Genomic DNA, 21,249 nt, shown 5'->3' with positions numbered 1-21,249 from the left:
CTGATCTATTCTTTTGAGATGGATCGCTTTGTTGTTTGTGTAATGGCTGGCATAAAAGAGATCAGACGACAGGATCAAGATCCACATGAGGGTGATCAAAGATACCAATGGACTTAAAGGACAAAGTGAATCTTGCTCCACACAAAGATCCACTAAAGACGCTGTGCCTGTGTCTGCCTGCCATCTGACAAGCGTCCCCTTCTCATCGCATCATGTGCACAAAATGCTTAATTGCTTACTACTAAGTACTAACTCAAATGCATCCATCTTTTGAGACGCTACCTGTTCCCCTCCCTAAGCTTTCACACAAAATTATATACCAGGCAATACATGTGTTTACATAAGTGATGCTTATCCCTCCAAATATCATTCTCCTAACGTTAATTAGATCCCAACACATCAACGGTGTCACCCTAGCTTGCTTCTAGAACCCAGGATACAGAAAACCTAATTCGTGAAACCAACAGAATACCAAATTGCCAAGTAGGTTTAAACTTTATCTATGTCAAATGAGAACAATTTTGATACTAGATTATGTTTTATGTAGTTAGATAGCACTAAAATTTTATAATAGATATGTTATACTACTTCAGTAATTTGACAGGAGAGAATCATATTAAGTTTTTTTTTTTTTTTACACGAATTCAACTTGCAAGGCATGAGGTCGAAGTAACATCACACAAGGAGACAAATATACATTTAAGTGAATTAAATTTGAATATCCAACGAAAGATCCGCTGATATCAAATGAACAAAAACCTTTAAACTATATATTTGCTAACAAATTACATCAAGAACATACACATGATCATCATTGAATAAAACCAGGTCTCTCAACGAGGTACTCTTTTTCTACTTAGTATCTCCTGTTCTTTTAGTCGATGTTGGAATCTTGCGAGCCGGGCTTGAAGACTGACGAGACTAGCTGCTTTGCGAGAGAGAACAAAACTCAGCTGGGTTACATAGTTGTCAATAAGGCTTCCTGGCTGATCCACTTCTGCCAATAATTTCATCTCCTAAGAAACCAAAAATTAAGATGATCACCAACTCAACAGATCATAAGTTGAAAGCATTTATTTTTATTTTTACTTTTATTTATTTTTTATTGACAACCAAGATATTTTAGTTTATTTTAAGAGAAATGCTAGAAGACTATTCATAATTTATTATTTTTGGCCATCAATGTTTAAAAGTATAGGCTAACATATATTGTTGGATTACTAAACTAAAAGAATTAGGTTGATTAGCTAAAAATAATGACCCTCTAGCATTTCTCTTATTTTAAATAGGGAAAGGTATCCTTTAACTGCCTATCCGACCTAATATCGTGATGCTGTTTCCCATTTAAACTTTACAGTTTCAATATTAAGCTTAAAAAAGAATGTAATAACTCACTTCGCGTACTATCTCCATTGTATCCTCGATTTCTTTCCTATGAGCAGCAAGCAGTGCTTCTTCTTCCTACAAAAGCAAAAAATGGTGGTAAGAAAAAAGATGGCATAAACAAGTTTTACATTCAACCAAAAATCGGTAAAGCCAATAGCTCCAAAATGTCTGGCAAACCTCAAGTATTGCATTGATATTTCCATCAGGAGAGGCTTCTGTTTCAGACTGCCTGGGTGCAGTTGTAACTGTATTATAATTCCCGGAATTCTGCTGCTTGGAGCTTGTGGTCGACTGATCAGAACCATTGGCATCCCTTTTCATCCAGTTTACAGCCCTTTCAGATTTCTCATCCTTTGTCCCTTTCCTGCGTGGGGGTGACACCTTTTGCACTTTCTGATTCACGTCATTTTGGGAATTAGAGTTCATCTTTTGACTGGTAGAATCACTGTAAGAAGAACTCTTCATTTCAACCCTCTCCCTGTCTGTTGAGACAGAAGCCAAGCTTTTGTCCTCTCGCCCATTGAACAAGTTACTTGAAGAAAAACTTGATGGTTGCCTGTCAACATCAGCGGCAGCAGAGCTGTAAAATGAGTTTTCCTTTTCAACCACTCTCCTGCCCGTATCAACTGTCTTCACCTCTTGACGTTGATCATTAACTTCCTCTGCAGCAACACTAGCTGGAAAGGATGATGTGGATGAGACCTCCTTAGTTGTTTGTGGAACTGGACTTGGGGCTTGGTCTTTCCTAGGATTTCCACTTTTAGATAGACTTTTCACACTGTTCACATTATTATGAAAAGGTTGGTTAGTATCCGCAAGCATGAACACGCATAAGAGAAGGGGACACCATGATATGAATCACAAAAGGTAAACACATACCGATCTGCATATCTTAATGTATTAAGTGTGTGTTCACATGACCCAGCATTTGGTGATATACAGGAGATCATAACAGTCTTTGAATTGCCAACAAATGAGTCGCGGAGCACTTCTGTCAGTTTGCTTCCACGAAAAGGAATATGGATCTGGTCATTGTCCAAAGCACGAATGCATTCCTTCAAAGCTAAAAGGCTCTTATTGATTTCTGCTCCTTCAATCCTACATCAATGATACATGAAGTGGCAGAAGTGAAGCAATATTTTTATTATATGAGAAAGTTATTGAGCTGAACAGGCAAGGAAGAAGGAACTCATTGAAGCAATAACAACAATAGAGTCGTCCCAAATTGTCGTCCCACATCATGTTTCACCATCGAGAAAGAGCAGCACAATTACTCAAGAAACATAAGATGATTCTTTTTTTCATTTTTGTTTTAGGTTTGCAATGGTATCAGACATAAAAACATTAGCTACAAAGAAGATCTATTAAGTTCACGTTCAACCATAAATGTCATCGGTAGAGAAACTAAAAAAAAATCAGTAGAATGAAGACCCCATGCAAGCATTCGGTATCCAGGAGGCAATGATTTAAATACAAGCATACCGTGTCTGACGGTCATTATCTGTAGTGTCAGCACCTCTTTCACTTCCAGCAAGATCGATGAAAGAAATCTTCCCTACAACCTTCCCACTTTTCATCTCATTCCCATCATTGTTATTGTTCCGCCTGCTTTCTTTTACCTCATTATGCCTCTTTACAACAAGTTGTAAGATAGCATGTGATCTGGAGGACTCCTCATTAGCACCTGTTGATCCGGTACTTCTTGCGGCATTCCCCCTTTCAATGAATTCTTTGACAATCTGTACATCAGAAACTTCAAATTCTTGCAGTCCTACAATACAAACTTGCTGACGTCCATCTTCTCTCATGCAGAGTTTCCTATGCAGAGTAACAAGCATACGCACTCAGAAATCCATTAATAACATGTGCATCCAGTAGCATAACATGCAATTGATGCACATAGAGAGAGTGCAATAAATCTTTTAATGTATATAAGTTTGGACAAATAGTGTTTACATTCATATATAGCTGAAAGGTAAAATTAATGCAAACAATAAACCATTAATGCAGAAAAGTTAGTGCTGCTTGATGCAAATAGTAAAAACACAATCATCTAATTAGGGTCCATATCACAAATTGAAAAGTATTCATATCAGAGGCACAAATAATGCATTGAGGACAAATAGCACTACAACGGCAGCATCATCTACATTTAGACTAATACACCCAGTTTGTTCATATGAAAGATCAGAGGAGATAAGAGAAACTCACTTTCTGTCACTCAGAAGATCAAAAAGCTTTCCACCATATATTTCAAAGTAGCTAAGCCACAATTTAAATTTCTGATTTCGGTAAACTGGTTGATGCAACTGTCTAACAAGGTCTTCGGCAGCTCGGAGTGGTAAAGGTTGCATTGTGTATGTTTTGCCACTACCTGAAAGTACAACACTACTAGCATCATGCTAACAAAAGAAAGTAACTGATGAGGAGGCTATATGATTATCAAGCAGCAGCTATGAAATGTGAATGAAGAAAGTAATGGTAACACCAATTAAACTTATGCTTCATGATAACTGTCAATGCGTCCATAAAAAGGGAGTTTGACACACATTAGTTGTGTAAGTACATCCAGCACAAGTACTGTTATTATCTCAGTCAAGGCCAAGGCCATCACTAACCTCCAACTCTCAGCACATTATTGGCATGTTATGATATATTTTTGAACTTTAAAATAAATTGGGCCATATTTCATTTACCATCCAGGAAAAATGTTAGGATTTCCAATTAAAAAGGGGGACCAAAATAAAGATTGAAAAGAACGGATGTCTATCTTTTTAAAGGGGTCTGGTTAATATGCTTAGCTATTGACAATATCAAGAACCATCTATAACCACTTAGATCAATTAACAAACTAGACAAGTAAAGCCAATAAAAAGAATAGATAATGTTGAGAAAAAATGGAAAGTATTTTGGAATGAAAAAACTGGTACAAGTATTATAAACCAGTAATAATAGCTTCTCACCTGTCTGACCATATGCAAAGCAGGTAGCTTTGGTCCTCCGAAAAATTGTAGGAATAATTGGCTCAACTGTAACTCGATATACCTGTTGTCACAAAACAACCTTGCTTTTAGCAACGCAAGTCAGAGACAGGCAAACAATGATCATATTACCCAATGATTAAATCAAATACAGATGAAGTTAAAGAAAGAGGAAAAAAATAAAATAAAAATTAGTCTTTGATAAATAGGTGCCTTACTTCATCATTGCTAACATTCTCATCAAGAACAGCATCAAAACAAAACTCATGCTTCTCCACATAAGCTGTCAAATCAACCTTTCATGAGTAGAACACATAATCAGATCTTTGAACATAAAAAATTAAAATAATATCACAAGAATAAATAAATAAGAACTTGATATTGAGTCAGCTATAATACGACTTTTGAACACAAATAGTTCTAAATGGTAAATATAGCGCTTCAATCAAACATAAACAAACCTTCAACTTGGGTTCATGGACTGTCAAATATGCATTGTCATATACAGTTACAATATCATCCTCCTTCTTAGCAAGCTCCTTCTTATTCAAAGGTCTTTTGCGTACCTAATACACACAATTAAAAGCAAACTATGTTAAAGCAAAACTAATAATAATAGTAATAAAAATAGCATAGATGATTGATATGAGTAAGGGTATTCTAGTAAGTTAAAACTGTGGCCCAAATGTTTTGCATAATCCCCTCAACTGTTTAAAATCCAAAATTACATTTTGATGATCCTGAAGAAGAATAATGCTTCTTTAAATTAACACGCAGCAAGTAGCAACTATCGATAAAAGATGCATTTACAATTACTACTCATCAGTTTCTTTAAAAATGATACACATTTTACTATAATCCCTCTTCTATTTGAGGGGAAATGATGGTAAGCAGCATAGTGGTGGTGGTTGCTTGTTATAATATAAAAATATAAAAAGTAAATAAAAAATAATTCAATCAGAAAACTACCAGGACCCAAGGAGGAACATATATATACATGCACTAATGAAAAAGTATGAAGCCATCTCAAGCATCAAGTATTTATACATTACTTGTGCCCATAAAATACATACCACAACTTTGATCTTAGCAACATTATTTTCTCTTGTACTATTCTCCTTTTCATTTACAGGTAGAAAACTTGATGCATCAGCATCTGCCTCTCCACGTTCCTGATTGCTGGTAATTGGATTTAACTCATCTTCAAATACTCTGGTACCTCCAGCCATGAAGGGAGATGGCTCAAAGGGTTCTGAAATAACATGCTGATAAGCGGAACATAATCAGAATATCAGAGCCAATACAATATATGCTAGCAAAGATACCTGTACTACTAATCAAGAAAATCATGGTAAATTAAGCAACCTAAGGGAACAATTGAGAACAAACATGAGCAACAAAAAAGTGATAATAAAAACATAAGTGTTATACGTTAAAAGTTTAGCTGTTCAAACTCAAGATAGCTTTTCAAGCCTTGGAATATAACCAGATTTTTCACTGCCACCAAAACAAACAGTTGCATAAGATGGTACAAGAAACTTGTAAACTTTTTAACGACAACAGCTTAATAATAACGGGGTAATATCTTCTACAACCAACCGCCATATAGGATATTACAAGTAAATTATACCGTAGACTATAGTTGACTTGAAGGAACGAGTATCTATCATGCAAAGAAACGTACCTCGGACAGAAGCTCTGTATCATCCATAGCATGAAGATCCAAAAGCCCAGCTCCAAAATCCCCCCGGAACTCGGGAGAATAAAACCCTTCCGATGCAGCCACTCCACCAAAGCTTTGTGCAGTGGGTGTATATGGCTCTGAACCAGACTCCCCATTAAAATTGAGGTTTCTCATCAACTTGAAAAGCCTCTGCTTCTCTTCTGCGGATTGTGCCCCATAACCCTATGAAAACATCAAGTTCATTCAAGTCATATCAGATGCTACTACCATACACAAAAATTAGCACCTTCAAATTAACCTATACTAAGACAAACCTGCATGAGGAGGTTGGGGAGGAGGCGTTGGTCGATAGCGGTTGTGGAGGCCAAGGGAGAGGCCAGATGCTGCAGGCCGGCGGACTGCAGCCACCTTGCCATAACGGCATCGCCTGCATCGGTGGCAGGTCCTGCCGCATTGTGCAGGGAACCACCGGCGGCGTGGTCGTACAGAGCGGTGGCTGCAGCATTGTTCTGCTGCATCTGGCCACCCATGTGGCGCTGCGACCGTCTTTGGGGCGCCAATTTTCAAGATCTGTTTACACACGCTTCGCACAAACAACAAAACCATCACAATCATCATCACAGTAACAACAACAGCAAGAAGAAGAAGAGGAAGAGGAACAATAACAGTAACAGTAACAGTAACAGTAACAGCAGTAAATACTAACGTTCGATGAGAATTAAGGAAACAGCACCAAATGATTACTACCGAAGAGAATCAATAAACAAGAAGCAGCACTCACTATGAGGGGAGAATTGCGATCCGAAGAAGAACATGAAAATGAGGAGTGGAGGGAAGGAATCCAAGATCAGCAAAATTCGGAATTAAAGTGAAATGGAGAGGGATCGCGCAGAGGAAAATCGAGATCTGCAGTGCGAAATGATGATCGGCAAGGCCTGGATTGCAATTGAGATCTGAAAGTGATCGAAAATCACAAGAGGAACGGAAAGTGAGAAAAGTGGCGCTTCCAATTTAGGTCTGAGAGTGAAGAAGCGAATGGGTTCGGCGAAGAGAGAGAGAGAGAGAGAAGGATAAAAGGGTTGATGATATGAATGATGGAGATATACCTTCTGAACGACAAATGTATCTGTCAAATACAAAATTATTAAATTAAATTAAAACGGCTCTGATGAATTTCAAGTCTCTTTCTGTAAAGACCATTATGCCCTCACCCGTCTCTCCTTTTAATTCATATGTGATATTATTTTGGTAAAAGGATTTAATCATGAGAGATTAAGGTTCCTCTTCCCAATATATAGCTTGTACCGGACGCCATTTCAATTTGATGTCTAAGCTTTGAAGTGGGTAACAGGTTAACGTACCTTCACCTCTTCCCTTTCGTTGACGTACCCGCCAACAAATATTTTAGTTACATATATCATATGAGTATTCTTTAGCAAGCTTTCTTTTGCATAAACAAGACAATAGAGGAGGCATTGGATGCTCGGTTAGATGGGGTAGATGAGTGTGAAGGATGAAGGTGCATGTGAAGTCCATGCGCAATTGTTGAGTTCTATTATTAATATCAGTCACAGACTCAAAGCAGGCTTGGCAGACGCAAGCTCCAAATATTCATAGATTCGAATTTCTCTTCTTTGTTTGCTAGTTGTACTACTACAACTCAATATCTCTACGGAAAATCATGCAACCACGAGCGTTCCTCTAACTCTAATTATACTCACCAGTCACCACCAATTAACTATTCTTTTCTATTAGATAATGGATTTTAACGGAAAGGGCCGGCATTGGGGATCGGTTCATTCTGAGTTTCTTACCCAATCACTATCCAAGAGTTTTGCGCTAGCTAGATGTATGAAATTATGGTACTAGGACCATGAACACTAAGGAGTTTAATTTTTTGGCCAGTAAAAAAATGTCAAACCTAGAATTACACAATTAACGACAAGCATTTAACCATTTGATTTTATACGGAGCACTTGGTGGTACTTGCCTACTTTGTAGTTGCCCTAAATAACCAATCGGACATTTTAACAGATTGTGTGATATGGACATGGTCCCATGTATATGGCATCTCAAATGCTATGATTATAACAAAGCACTGTCAAATTGATCAGGCATTATTATTAAACTTATGACAATCTGCAATTATAACATTGATAATTGTCAAAATTATATAAAGATGATTATATATACTAAATTTGCACAGTTCGTGGGAATGGGTGGGTGGAATTAATGAATGCTGAAAAACTTTCACGGGTTATTCCTTTGCTTTTGGTTCAATGGTAAAAATGACATGTAAATTAAATTAGTCACTGTATGTTTGTATATAAATATAAATAGAAAAATGTTATTTGTACACTAAAATCAGACACTAAATTCAGTCACCAATGTATTAGTGTATAAATACATGTGTATTTTTTTTTTTTTACTAAAGATAGGAGACTCGAATCCGCAACCTCTTAATTGAGTATGGAGAGACTATGCTATTTGAGCTATAACTCATTAGCTAAATACATGTGTAGTTTAATTTATTTTCAATGTGTATTTGTATTCTAACATATATCTTATACTGATTTTAATAGCTGATTTTAGTGTATACGTAACATAATCTATATAAATATTATTTATCTTTTTAATATATTTTTTATTTTAATAAATATTTTATATTAATAATTAATTTTAATATACATCTAATATAGTTAAAATATTTTTAGAAAAATATATAGTTTTGAACTTTTGAAAAATATTATAAACACTTTTTTTGTGTTTGATAAATAATTTTTTTTATATATTCGTATTTTTAGTTTTAAAAAGTTGGAAATATTATATATTAATGAATACTTATATTTATTCTTGTCTTTCATTATATTTATGTCTTTTAAAGATATTTTAAACGTTCAAAAATAACTATTACAACTTTTAGTAAATTATGTTTGAAAGGTTAAGTTTAATAAAATACTTCTAAAAAAACTTTATTAAATTAAACTTTAGAGTTGTAGACTTAAATTACTCTCATCATCCTTATAGGCTTTTACTCATTGGGAGAGGCCAACGCCACGCAATAATAAGCTAAGGAACCAATTAATTACCATGCTCATAAAACCATGAAATATTTTGTTGATAAAACGCTCGTGGATTTTTATTAGCCTGTTTTTTCCATTAAAAATTTAAAACAATTTAAAAATAAGTGTGAAAAAGGGTGTTTTGTTTCTGTCATCCCATGCGGTGGACAGCGAAGCGTGTTTATTTCAAGGGAGCAACAAAATCAAATAATCAGTATAGTACAAAAACGAAAAGGGCACAAGTGTTAAAAATTTGAAACATATCCTACAATAATGTAGGTTTAAGTTTTCCTTAATTTCATAGTCTAATTAGTACTAATTCACTTAATTTTTCACAATAATCATATGATTATATCATTAATTATAAAATAGAAAGGAAAAAAAAATAGACCTATCAAATTATGTCAATCATGTCATACCTTAGGGTTCACTTCTTTTTGAACATAACTCATTGCTTTTGCTTGAAGCGTGAGAGGACATGTAGATCCAACGATTAATTAGGATAATTAATTTGGATTAAAGTTTCATCAACTCTCTCTCTCTCTCTCTCTCTCTCTCTCTCTCTCTCTCTCTCTCTCTCTCTCTCTCTCTCTCTCTCTCTCTCTCTCTCTCTCTCTCTCTCTCTCTCATACATATTTCCACCAAATTAATTAGCTCTCCCGTCTTGTCTAAACAATAAACATACGTCCAAAGTCCAAACAATGCGTTTTTCATGCCCCATGGCTACCCAAACTCAACCAATGAGCAGACTGCAGAGAGATTCATACACAAATTTCTTTTCATCATTTCTCTATGCATGTCAAGGTATACAATAATATATAATAATTTGAGATTATTTATTTTGACAGCAATATACAATCTTTGAAACGGTGTCTTTAGTTAATATTTAATGGATTAATGGTAAAGAAATTCATACATTTGTTAATTAAAAACCGTTAAATAATTTGATATATTTGACTAAATTGTTATATTCTCAATTCACAATTTCATATGAAGTCATCTGCATATGAGTTTTTGACTATATATAATAAATTAATAATAATAATAATAATAATAATAATAATAATAATAATAATGTGGTATTGGGACTATTTATTTTGACAACATTTTTACTTTTTTTTTTTTCCTCTTTTCCTTTCGGGCATTGTTTAACCATGAGGAGAAATAAGCGACTTCACATTAGTGCGAACAAACTTAACATTTTTTGTATATTGTCAGCTAATAGAAATAAAACGACTTGGCAAAAATGGAAAAATAGCTAATATATATTGCAATTCACATGAAATTCTCATGAATATTAATCTCTTTTTAAGTTTCGTTTTAAAATGAATGGCGTGGCAATAACATGGCTAACATGTGTTGTCAAGTACTAATTAATTACGATGTAAAATGTCATGTTGAATTCATAATTGCAGTTGTCAAAAGCTGCCTCCAAGCTAACTGTGTATGAATGAATAAGTAGTATAGATAAGATTTTTCTTTCAGGACATAAACTAGTAACTGAAAGATACTTAGCCTGAGTGCGTAACCAATGCTCACAACTTAAAGTCTATATGATTGCGGCTACCTACGTGGTCTTTAAAGTAATCAATTCACATCCACCCCTACTAGCTTTTACAACAAAATAGGTGTCATAAATTCAGCAGAGACTAAAATCTAGCACATGTAGGATAGGAATCATATAGGATAGTGGGGAAACATGAAAAAAGTAGAGCAATTAAATATTTCAATTGACAATGAACTTGAAGACTTGTCCAACAAAATTGTAGTTCAGTGTGCAATGAGGCACTCAAAATTTTTCCAAGTTGACTGAAAAACGTGTAGGTCAATTACTTGTTTTTGAAGAGAGCTTGTTTGTGTTCATCGAGAAACTGAATGTGTCAACAACCTTCTGAGCTTGGTCATTGACTAATTAAGATCCAACCGTTAGTGCAAAAATAAGGTGCGAGAAACAAAGCAAATTGGTATGAATTGAGAAGCGACGTGGGGGAAAAGAAGAGAGCATGAAGGTGCCTGTGATGAGGTCCTGGTAAACCAACATATTTACAGAGCAGAAGATGGAAAAGGGGCGTGCGCCATGGATGGAGCGAAGCAGAGAGTGAAAGAGTTGAAGTTGACGCAACAAAATTTTTTTCACGATATCATCCTGCCTGACAAACTAATAACTAATTCGTCAAAAATTTGAATTTCATTTACGAATTTGTCACTGTGTAATAGATTATTGCATAAATAAAATAAAATTCAAACTCTCCAACATATGTTTAAAGTTAACGAGTAAGCTACAGCTCCATCAACCCTATATAGGTGGCAGCAAAACTTATTTATACACAAGGTTGAGAGTTTTGAGAACAAGGCAGATTCTCCACGTTTGGACTTTCTTGCCCTAAAACCTTAATTAAAAGTGAGGATTAGATTAATGTCCAAAAAAAAAGTGAGGAATAACTGATGAAGAACAATACTCTAGCTAAAAGAAAAGAAAATGCATTCCTGAATGAATTCAATTCGGCCTGAGAGTGAAATAGAGAAGGGAGTTGTAGTTCTGAGTTTGTAGTTGGAGTTCGTGAGCCAATAAGTGAGCTTTTTCATCGCGCTTAAGCACTTGCTTATTTCTTTCCTGATCCTTTCACCTTAAAGACGTGTTTAAAGCTGCTTAATCAAATGACTTAACCGAACATAGTCATTTCTGATTTCTATCAGTTACGCCTTAGTATTAAATAGGCAGAGAAAAAAGGTGCGGGATTAGAGAGACACGAAAGAAGAAGCTCTTACATCGGGTAAGTAACAATATATGTCAATGAGTAATAGCTCAAATGTCATAATCTCCTCATATTCATCTAAGAAATTACGAGTTTGAGTCTTCATATCTTTGGTAATAAAAGAAAAATAGATTAGCAATATATGTACATAGCTCCTTTTGTTGGAGGAAAATATCCCTTACATCTTAATTGAATGGAATTTGATAGGTAGCCAATAATTGTTGTGAACAACGTGAATAATAAGCTCTAAAATTAGTTCAATAAAATAAAAATAAATTACACTCCTAAATTATTCATCTAAATCTTAATATTAGGATAAACATTCATACAACTAATAAATTAAACATTCGATATATTTATTATTCACATTATTTAATATTTTTATTATCTACCTATATTTTTCCTAATTGAATTAACCATGAAATCAATTTTTGTAATTGACTACCATGTTATTAATTGAATAAAAATGAATCTCTCTCTCCTTAATGACCGTTAATTTCATAATTTTCTGGTTTCAGATAACATGTATCCCATATTTAAGATTATTATTAGTCAAAATATTTAAATATTTTACTATATTAAAAATTTAAATTTTGTATTTTTTTATAAAAAATTTAATTAATAGCCTTGACAGTTGACATGAACCCTTATTAGTTAAACACTATATTTTTAGAAAAAGAAATTCTTAAACATTAGTAATGTTATTTAGCAAATCATATAACCGGAGTCAGATTAATACTAGCCAAAATTATTGTATTAAATTAATTAATATAATAATCCGCTTAAGCCTTAAAGAAACCAAAATAGAAACAAAATGTACTTTAGATAAATAGAAACATCTCTTTATTTTAATGAATAAGATTTTTTTAAGATTTTATTATAAATTAATAATATAAGACTTAGTTTGGTAAAATTTTTACTTTTTTAAAATAGTTTGTAAAAACTAACTTTTAAAAGATAATTTATTAAAAGTTATAACATCTATCTTTGATAAATTAAATAAAAAATAACTTTTAATAAACACAAACAACAAATGCATTTGATAAAATAGCTTGTAAAATTTAAAAATACTATAATAAACATTAATGTAAGAATTAAATTTGAATATTAATTAATGTATGAAATTATATTAGACGGTCTAATTTTGATAAACACAAGTCATCTTTAAAAAATTTTACCTTAAGAACTTTCAAAAGCATCCATATCTTTTAAAAGGTATAAGTACAAGCACATAATTTTTTTTATTTATATTTTTAAAATATTTTACCAAACCAAACTTAAAAGGTCTAAGAAGCATCTTTGTCATAAGGTCTTTAAGGGATTTTTTTTGGAATAAAAAAAAACTTTATTTCCATAGAAAAATTATTCTTGGATTATATGCCAGAATACAATTTTTTTTGTGGGAATAAGTTCCACCATCCCCTTATTGAACTTCAAATTCTTAAGCTTCACAACCGCTTCTTTCTTCGTGTTGGATCCCTGTATGTAGGGGTGCACATGGGCCGGGTGAAGCCGGGTTTGATGTGACCCAGACCCGGCCCGAAATATACACCGGGTCTATTTATTAGACCCGAACCCGGCCCTAGACCCGATGAAACCAATACACTTTCGGGCCACAATTATACCGGGTAAAAACCGGGTGAAAACCGGGTGAAAACCGGGCCGTTAACATTACATTACATTGATACCTTCTTGTAAGCTAGCATGTAAAAATATCCAAAGTTCCAAGACTCCAACCATTATTTAACATGATAAAATTCACTTAGAAAAATATAACAAGAACCAACCCTTCTTCAAAATTAAAGCATAACCACAATCAATACTAAAGTATAACCACAATCAATACTAATATTGTCTAATAATACCAAATATTTAAATACATACAAATAACACAATATTATGCATTCTAAACATAAAACATTAACTTATAGTCTTATAATGACTAATAACACAAAATATTAAGATTTACAATACTTAAATTCCACATAAGAATAGTCATGTTCCATCACTAATAACACAAAATATTAATTGTGTATGATGACCAGGCCACCGGGCCGACTTCGGGTGACCCGAGCTATGGCTCGGACCCGACCCGAAATAATGACCGGGTCTATTTTTGAGACCCTTACCCGGCCCTAAACCCGATGAAATCACATCAAATTAGCCCCAAAAGTGTTCGGGACCGGGCCGGGCCTTCGGGCCGGGCCGGGTCTGTGCACCCCTACCTGTATGCATGTGTTATTCGTAATTGAACAAATAATCATTTGAATAATTTTATTTTTTTCTATGAGTTTTTTATAAGTACGTATTATTAAAAAAACTAATGTAAAAGTACAAAAATATAATCCATTTTTAAATACGGTTTGTTCTTGTGTACTCTTAGAAACAATGATAATCGTTTGCAATTGTCGCCGACAATGTTAAAGAATAAATGACATTGTTTCATCAAATATTTAGCATCAAAACTAAAGCAACATCATTTTATCTAGTCCAACCTAAAAGAATATGTGCCAAGTCACTCATAGGTTGACAAGTAATGATAGAAAAGGGGTAGGACTAACGTGCAACTTTTCAATTTCGAAGACCTTTGTGGTGCAATTAGAATCTTGAAGACTTTTTCAATGCAAGTGGCAAATTTCAAAGACCACTTTGTGATTTAACTCGCTAGGAGTGCTTTCTATTCGATGGACGTGAGAATGAGAATCTGACCCAACTGAGAAATCGTTTCACAGGATACAGACAAGGTCAAAACCTAGAAGTGAATGATGGTAATTGGTAATGGTAAACAAACTAGTTGCCTAGGAAGACAGGATCAGTCTGATTGGATGATTGGATCTTACAAAAATAACTCTTAAGAAAAAAGACAAGACTCCTATTCTAATGATTCGGTTCTCGTGGTATGTACAAATACAAATTTTTACTGGATTATACACTACCATTGTGGATATACCTGGTTGGAATCCAGAATCCTGATAGTCACTTGGTCAGTCCAATCCTCAATCTGAAACTGTTGACAAAAAGTGAGTCCTCCTAAGCAGACGCTATTAATCTCATCAATCATATCCCAAAATCACAAATGCACCCAAAAGTATGGTCATTGATCACTCCTTAGCTTAGTCAGCTTCTAGTCTCAAGATTTCCTTAGCTGTTCTAAGCCGGAAGTAAGGCATGTCTCCCTACAAATGACCAAGAGGGATCCAAATTCTGAGTCACACCATATAAAAGCATATGATGACATTATTTAAAATATGCATCCATCAAGGAATCATTGATATTATATCAGTTATTCCTCACACCATACACAACCTGCAGAAACCACACTTGTTTTTTTTTAAAAAAAAAAAGAAGAAATTTCAAGCAAATAACAAGACTTGAAACATTTTGCAATGAAAAATTATTGGTAGCAACACTGTCTGAATTGGCACTACGAGTGCATTTCTGATCAGCCACAGATTAACAGCTCACCTGTGATTATTGATTTGATTTTTTTTTTTGGGGGGGGGGGGGGGGAGAAATTAATTTTAACAATCCAAAATAAATGCAAATCAGAAGCATAACTTTCAAGCTAGAATAGATTGCTCTGCTTCTTACCTGGCCAAAACACAATCTCATATTTCTACTGTAGAAATCAGCATATTTGATCATAAACATCCCACAATCATAGCTGTCCAAAAAAACAATTGAATTCAGAAAATAATTCACCCAAAAACAAAACTGCTGTAAATACCGTAAGCTACAATAAAACCCTTAAAAGCACGTGGTGTGCAAAGATTAGAGGGATAATGAAAGAATGAAATACAAGGTTTGTAATTACTGGTGATAAAAAACATTCATTGCGTTTATTCTTATACTTTTACTGTTACAACATTAAAGAAATTCTTGTGTGCCATACTTTATTCAGAGGATATATGTTAGTACTGCTTTTGTTTATTGGAAAAAATTTTCCTGATTATTCAAAGAGCAGGAGAAAAAAGCGCCAAACTAAATTATGATCCCTGTAGTAAAAGATTATAATACACACCAATTCAATTGTTTAGGATGGTCTTTGACAAATTCTTTCTCCCAAGAACTTACATCGGTGTCTTTTCCAGTCTTGTCCTTTACTTCATCTACAAAATACCTAGCCTGGAGGGCATCAATGATAAACATTCGAAAAACTTTGCACTAATGTAAGGTAAAGGCATATACATCTATCTGCAACATCCTATTTAATTGACAGACCAAAAATTTTACCAGCACTTCCAGCACTTGGGTATCTGTTCCTCTCAGAGAGTCAAGATACTGGAATTTTTTCTCTTTTTGATTGATGACAGCCAAACACCAATGAGACGTTCGATGAATAGGTACAAATATCTAGGAACATCAACAAAAAAGTAAAAGAGCAGCATGAAAAGCAATTCAATTGATTTTGAGAAAGAAAAAAAAAATGATCAACACAATTTACTTTATCGCATTCATGGGGGATGTATCCCAGTTTCTTTTGACTGGTCCATCTCCTTACAGAGTTGAAATCATAACCATTCTTCCCACTTATCAACTGCCACTTGACATTCAAAATGAAGAGCATTAACAACATACCAATACGGCTAAATTGCATAGCAATTATAGACAGAGTGTAAACCATATAAATATAAATGAATGATGTTTATGTTTCCCTCATTACGGCCTAGATAGGATGTGTTTTCCCATAATATTAGTATACTATACACCAATCAAGAAGGAACAAAATGAGCTTGTAGCCAATCAGAAGCACTATTGTCTCACCCCCAAATGGGGTGGGCAGGAACAAACAACAAGAAGGAAATTTAGAATAATGGGGTATCCATAATTAGGATTTACACTTTTCCTTCAGCGATTTAGCCTTTCAATATAAGATAATTCAAATCAGGTGTTTTGTCATCGTTGGAAAACAAGCCATCAAGTGAATGAGTTTGTGCATGCAAACACTACCTAGGTTACATTATAATTAAAAACATGTTACCTTTGTGTAGAAAAAGGTACTGAAAAAATGACATTGGAGAGAATTCTTTGCCTTCCTTCTCTCCCTCTCTTTCAGAAGTACCAGGTACAAATCTATCACCTGCAAAAGAAAGTACAGAATCATTAAATTGGAGGAGTAACGATTTGAAATCAGGATATTTTTTTAATACCAAATTCTTCTCTTCTTCAGAATAAACAATAAGCAAATAATATCACCTTGTCATTTAACCATCCACCCCGCCTGAGGCACTGAAACGTTCCGCCTGTGATCTCAATGTTGGATTTATAATGGGTGACCAAAACCTTCTTCCTGCATAAGCAAGCCCTCAATGAGAGATGAACCAGCTAAAACCATTTTGCTGACATACAAACAAAATTGTAAAAGCATACCTGTCAGCAGAAAAGGCACGTGCAACCTCATCTTCTTCCTCCTTTGTAAGAGGAACAAAAGGTTTCAGTGACACCAGCTGAAATCCATAGCAACACTTTGTAAATTGCACAAACACTTTAAACCCCATCTTATTCCTTGATAACAAAGTCAACACATTGATATACTTCATTCTAATTTAACAGAATTAGGAAAAGCACTATAGCCTAAATAACAACATCTACAAAGATGGAAGAATGAATGAAATTCACCTCTACAAGTGGTTCCTTCTTCGGATGCTCGGGGCTCAAGGATAGAGTGTCCAGCGTCCTCTCAGCATAAACCACATTCAAATTACTATTTATGGACTCAGAAACCAAAGGAGTTGATTGCTGCAAAAATCCTACAACATCCTTAGCATCAAAATCATGCATCCCAGTCAAAGCCATATCATCCCCTTTCAAACTCTGTTCTGTCACAATGGATGGTCCTTCTTCGTCATCATCTTCTATGACATAAACCTCCTTGTTGCGACCAGCAGTGTCGACTTGCGCCGCCTCCTTGCGCTTTTCAAATAATCGAATGCAAGCAAGTGCAGAATCCTTCGCCTGCTGGTACACGCGGTACTTGTTATGCAACGCATCATTGCCCCTACCCTTACCAATCTCCTTCTGAGTTCCTGAAATATTCAAAAGACCGAACTTTTTGGATCTGCAAGGAGCGTGAACCTCCCTATGCAACGGTAGCACTGCATTTGGGTACCGGGAAACTCTTGAACCAGTACTAGTGGGAGATGATCTTAAAGGAGTTGAGTTCATGCTCGTTGATTGGAACTTAGCTCTTTTTAATGTGCGGGAATCTGAGGAATTCGGAGACGGATACATGCGATTCAAATTCATGCACTGTTGGTGCCGTTTGTTGTTGCTACTACTAATGAGACCCATTGATGCAGCAGAGCTCAGAAACGATGAATTCGCCGAAGAAGAAGCATGTTCAGCAATGTGAATTTGGGGATTCGGCGAGAGAACTTAAAGCAGATGAAACGCAGCCGAATGAACTCAAAACGCAATTATTTTGAAGAATCACGTTGGCGAAGGGTAATAATTAGAGATTAAAGTGAGAGGGAAATGAATCAAAAAAGCGAATTTGGGCTTTATATGAATGAATTGAGGAGTTGGCGATTTTGTGATTCTCATTTTCTTCCACTTTGCTTCGGCCTTTCGCGGCACTACCAGAAAAATACAACCTCTTTCAAATGGATTAACAGCGAAAAATAGTTCCTAAAACAGTAAAACATAATGTGTTTGTAAATTGGGACCTCCATGTTGTGATATAGATGTTTATGGGCGGCTGAATTTTTTAAAAATGGGGAGACTCTTGTTATCAGGAGAGATTAAATTTTCGGAAAAGCTCTACATACAAGCGATTAGGGCTTGTAAGCATTACAAGTCAATTAATCCCTAACCCCCCAAAACACGCTGCAAGTGCTACGTCCCTTACACGCGCTATATATCTCCTTCTTTCTAAATTTGCTCGTTCTTCTTCTCGCGCGTCTTCCTCTGCTTTTTCGATCGTTCTTTTCTCCTCCTTCCTCACTGGTTTGTTCTTCGTCATTGACGTTAGTTCCTCTCTCTGTAACTCCAGCTTCGTTTTCTTTTCGATTTTCTGGTTTCTGAAATCAAAGTTTGAACTCGTTTTGAAGATAATGGATGATTCAACCTCAGGATGTGAGGGATTACATTACGAGAGAAGTGCGAGAAGCGTGGGTGTGCTTAAAGACTTATTTGCTAGGAATTGGAATGATTTTCTGCTGAATTTTTGTCTTGTGGACAACAAGTGGCTTTCAGGTAATGTTTGTTTAAAATCTGCAGTAGAGGTGTAAATTTAATTTTTTTTTCGGGTGTATTTATAGTCTGTGTTTGGGTGTATTCTGCAGATCTCTATAAAGACCGTCATATATGGATTCCAATCTATCTGGATCACCACTTCTGGGCAGGGATGAGAAGCACACAAAGGAGCGAGAGCGATTTACATATGATTACTCTGAATTTTGTTGCAGTTATTTGTATAGCATTGTGTAGCTGAATAATTCGTGAACATTGACTGTGAAACTAACGCGTGAACATAAATCTGTGGATTGAATCTAATGTATTAGTTTTGATTAATTATTTGCAATTTATAGCAGACGCTCGGGTGTATTAGATCAGACTTTTTTGGGTGTATTTTTGGGGGAAGTGTGGGTGTATTTACAGTTTATGGCTTTTTTTGTTATTTTAGTTGAGTTGTTGTCGTTCGGGTGTATTAGATCAAACATGATTGGGTGTATTTTTTGTTTTTGACATGGTGTATTCTGCAGCCTCTCTCTGTTGATGACCAGTTTGTTAAATTTTATTGAAAAGGATGTGAGGAATTACATTACGAGAGAAGTGCGAGAAGCGTGGGTGTGCTTAAAGACTTATTTGATAGGAATTGGAATAATTTTCTGCTGAATTTTGGTCTTATGGACAACAAGTGGCTTTCAGGTAATGTTTGTTTAAAATCTGCAGCAGAGGTGTAAATTTAATTTTTTTCGGGTGTATTTAGAGTCTGTGTTTGGGTGTATTCTGCAGATCTCTATGAAGACCGTCATATATGGATTCCAATCTATCTGGATCACCACTTCTGGGCAGGGATGAGAAGCACACAAAGGAGCAAGAGCATGCATTCTTTTGGATGTAAAAGCAGTGTTTTTTTGGGGTGTATTTCTGAATTTTCTTGTATTTCACATTTTACATATATATACATATATATACTTCAGAATCTTGTTTTTATGTTATAAAATACTGTTTGTTTTTTTTTTTACAACGGTTTAAGGGTTTTAGGTATTAGGGTTTAGGGTTTTAGGGTTTACGGTTTAGGTTTTAGGGTTTACAAGTTAGGGGTTAAGGTTTAGGTTTTAAGTGTTTAGGGTTCAGGGTTTTAGGGATAAAGCATCAGGGGATAGATTTTTTGGTGTATATTCAACTTAACAAATGTGCATCAGGCCACCAAATCCCAAATCCCTAACAATTGTTTTTTTCTCCTCGCTCATGTTTTTGAATTTCTCACTTAACAAATGTGTTGCACACTTAAGGTCTTTGATTTGCTGTAAACAAAGCAAAATTATAGTCAGATATATTTCTATTATATAAAACTGATTTCATCTAAGACATATATTTGTTCTTACATTTTTTTCAGCTTGGTTTCTGCCTGCTATTTTTTCTGAAATGAAAAATACACCCATAGATATCAGTAAGATACACCCATAGATATGAGTCAGATACACCCATAGATATCAGTCAGATATCACTCAAACATGGATTAATATACAAGGTCAAGCAACATTACAAGGTCAAACAATATACACCCATGGACAAGCAAATATTAGAACAGTTGCAACTGTTGACTATATTACAGTATATCAGTTCAGAAATATACACCCAACAAATTATGCTATATACACCCAACAAAATACTCAATATACACCCACCAAATCACGCAATATACTCCCAAAAATCAGTTACCAGAAGAACTAGAACAACAAGAACAGTAACACCTAGAACAACTAAGAAGAACAGAATAACCTAGAAGCAAGAATAACAATAAAACCTAGAACAAGTAGAACATTAAAAACTGTAAAATGAGACCTAGAACAAGAAGAACAGTAAAACCTAGAAGAACGTAGAAGAATAGTAAAACCTAGTTCTTCGTTTTCGAAATGTGAAAAATATACAATATGAGTAAAATAGTAACGTAACGTACCTTGAGTATTATAACTTCGTTTTTTCTGGAGATTGTTGATCGAGAGTTCTATGTTGTGTTGATGGAGAGTTCTAATCTTCGCGACGAGTCCTATCTCTGCAGTTTGGAATGTTGCTCGAAAACGGACGGTTTGTGTTTTCTTCGAAGGGCTTGGAAAAGTGAAAGAGTGCGCCATTAAGGAGCGCTATTTTGCGAAGAGCAACCGTTGAGTGGGGCGCGTGTAGTTTATGTTCCATTCAAAGAGAGATGAGTG

General features: G+C 34.9%; 2 protein-coding genes across 7 annotated transcripts; both read right to left on the bottom strand.

The window, feature by feature from the left end:
* Positions 1–611: 611 nt before the first annotated feature.
* Positions 612–7,585, bottom strand: LOC112723089 (kinesin-like protein KIN-13A). 2 transcript variants are annotated; one of them, XM_025774329.3, is made up of 13 exons: positions 6,833–7,585; positions 6,366–6,634; positions 6,052–6,273; positions 5,441–5,632; positions 4,829–4,933; positions 4,586–4,663; positions 4,350–4,431; positions 3,598–3,760; positions 2,869–3,204; positions 2,266–2,484; positions 1,564–2,164; positions 1,396–1,461; positions 612–1,016 (listed from the first exon to the last, which is right to left on the bottom strand). In XM_025774329.3, exons 2-13 carry the CDS (start codon positions 6,579–6,581, stop codon positions 834–836), a joined length of 2,463 nt encoding a protein of 820 aa, XP_025630114.1. In that variant the 5' UTR covers positions 6,582–6,634; positions 6,833–7,585; the 3' UTR covers positions 612–833. The 2 variants fall into 2 exon arrangements, with proteins under 2 accessions (XP_025630114.1, XP_025630115.1); XM_025774330.2 differs by having other exon boundaries at positions 6,366–6,621; positions 6,833–7,179.
* A 6,919-nt stretch (positions 7,586–14,504) lies between these two features.
* Positions 14,505–18,512, bottom strand: LOC112723087 (putative ubiquitin-like-specific protease 1B). 5 transcript variants are annotated; one of them, XM_025774324.3, is made up of 9 exons: positions 17,489–18,512; positions 17,240–17,316; positions 17,066–17,159; positions 16,851–16,949; positions 16,314–16,412; positions 16,103–16,222; positions 15,891–15,994; positions 15,461–15,533; positions 14,505–15,045 (listed from the first exon to the last, which is right to left on the bottom strand). In XM_025774324.3, exons 1-9 carry the CDS (start codon positions 18,158–18,160, stop codon positions 14,983–14,985), a joined length of 1,401 nt encoding a protein of 466 aa, XP_025630109.1. In that variant the 5' UTR covers positions 18,161–18,512; the 3' UTR covers positions 14,505–14,982. The 5 variants fall into 5 exon arrangements, 2 of the variants coding, with proteins under 2 accessions (XP_025630109.1, XP_025630111.1); XM_025774326.3 differs by having other exon boundaries at positions 16,314–16,406; XR_003163028.3 differs by having other exon boundaries at positions 14,971–15,045; positions 15,944–15,994.
* Between the last annotated feature and the right edge of the window lie 2,737 nt (positions 18,513–21,249).

The sequence above is a fragment of the Arachis hypogaea genome, chromosome 11, assembly GCF_003086295.3.
Source record: "Arachis hypogaea cultivar Tifrunner chromosome 11, arahy.Tifrunner.gnm2.J5K5, whole genome shotgun sequence".
Lineage (NCBI taxonomy): Eukaryota > Viridiplantae > Streptophyta > Magnoliopsida > Fabales > Fabaceae > Arachis > Arachis hypogaea.
This window is presented reverse-complemented; position numbering and strand designations above follow the sequence as displayed.

Excerpts from the sequence above, each read along its gene's own strand:
- LOC112723089 (XM_025774329.3), bottom strand. The coding sequence starts at position 6,581 with ATGGGTGGCCAGATGCAGCAGAACAATGCTGCAGCCACCGCTCTGTAC. Across the intron at positions 2,485-2,868 it reads GATAATGACCGTCAGACACG|GATTGAAGGAGCAGAAATCA; the intron begins GTATGCTTGTAT and ends TCATTGATGTAG. Across the intron at positions 1,017-1,395 it reads CAATGGAGATAGTACGCGAA|GAGATGAAATTATTGGCAGA; the intron begins GTGAGTTATTAC and ends TTGGTTTCTTAG.
- LOC112723087 (XM_025774324.3), bottom strand. The coding sequence starts at position 18,160 with ATGGGTCTCATTAGTAGTAGCAACAACAAACGGCACCAACAGTGCATG. Across the intron at positions 16,413-16,850 it reads GTACCTTTTTCTACACAAAG|TGGCAGTTGATAAGTGGGAA; the intron begins GTAACATGTTTT and ends TTGAATGTCAAG. Across the intron at positions 15,995-16,102 it reads CCCAAGTGCTGGAAGTGCTG|GCTAGGTATTTTGTAGATGA; the intron begins GTAAAATTTTTG and ends GATGCCCTCCAG.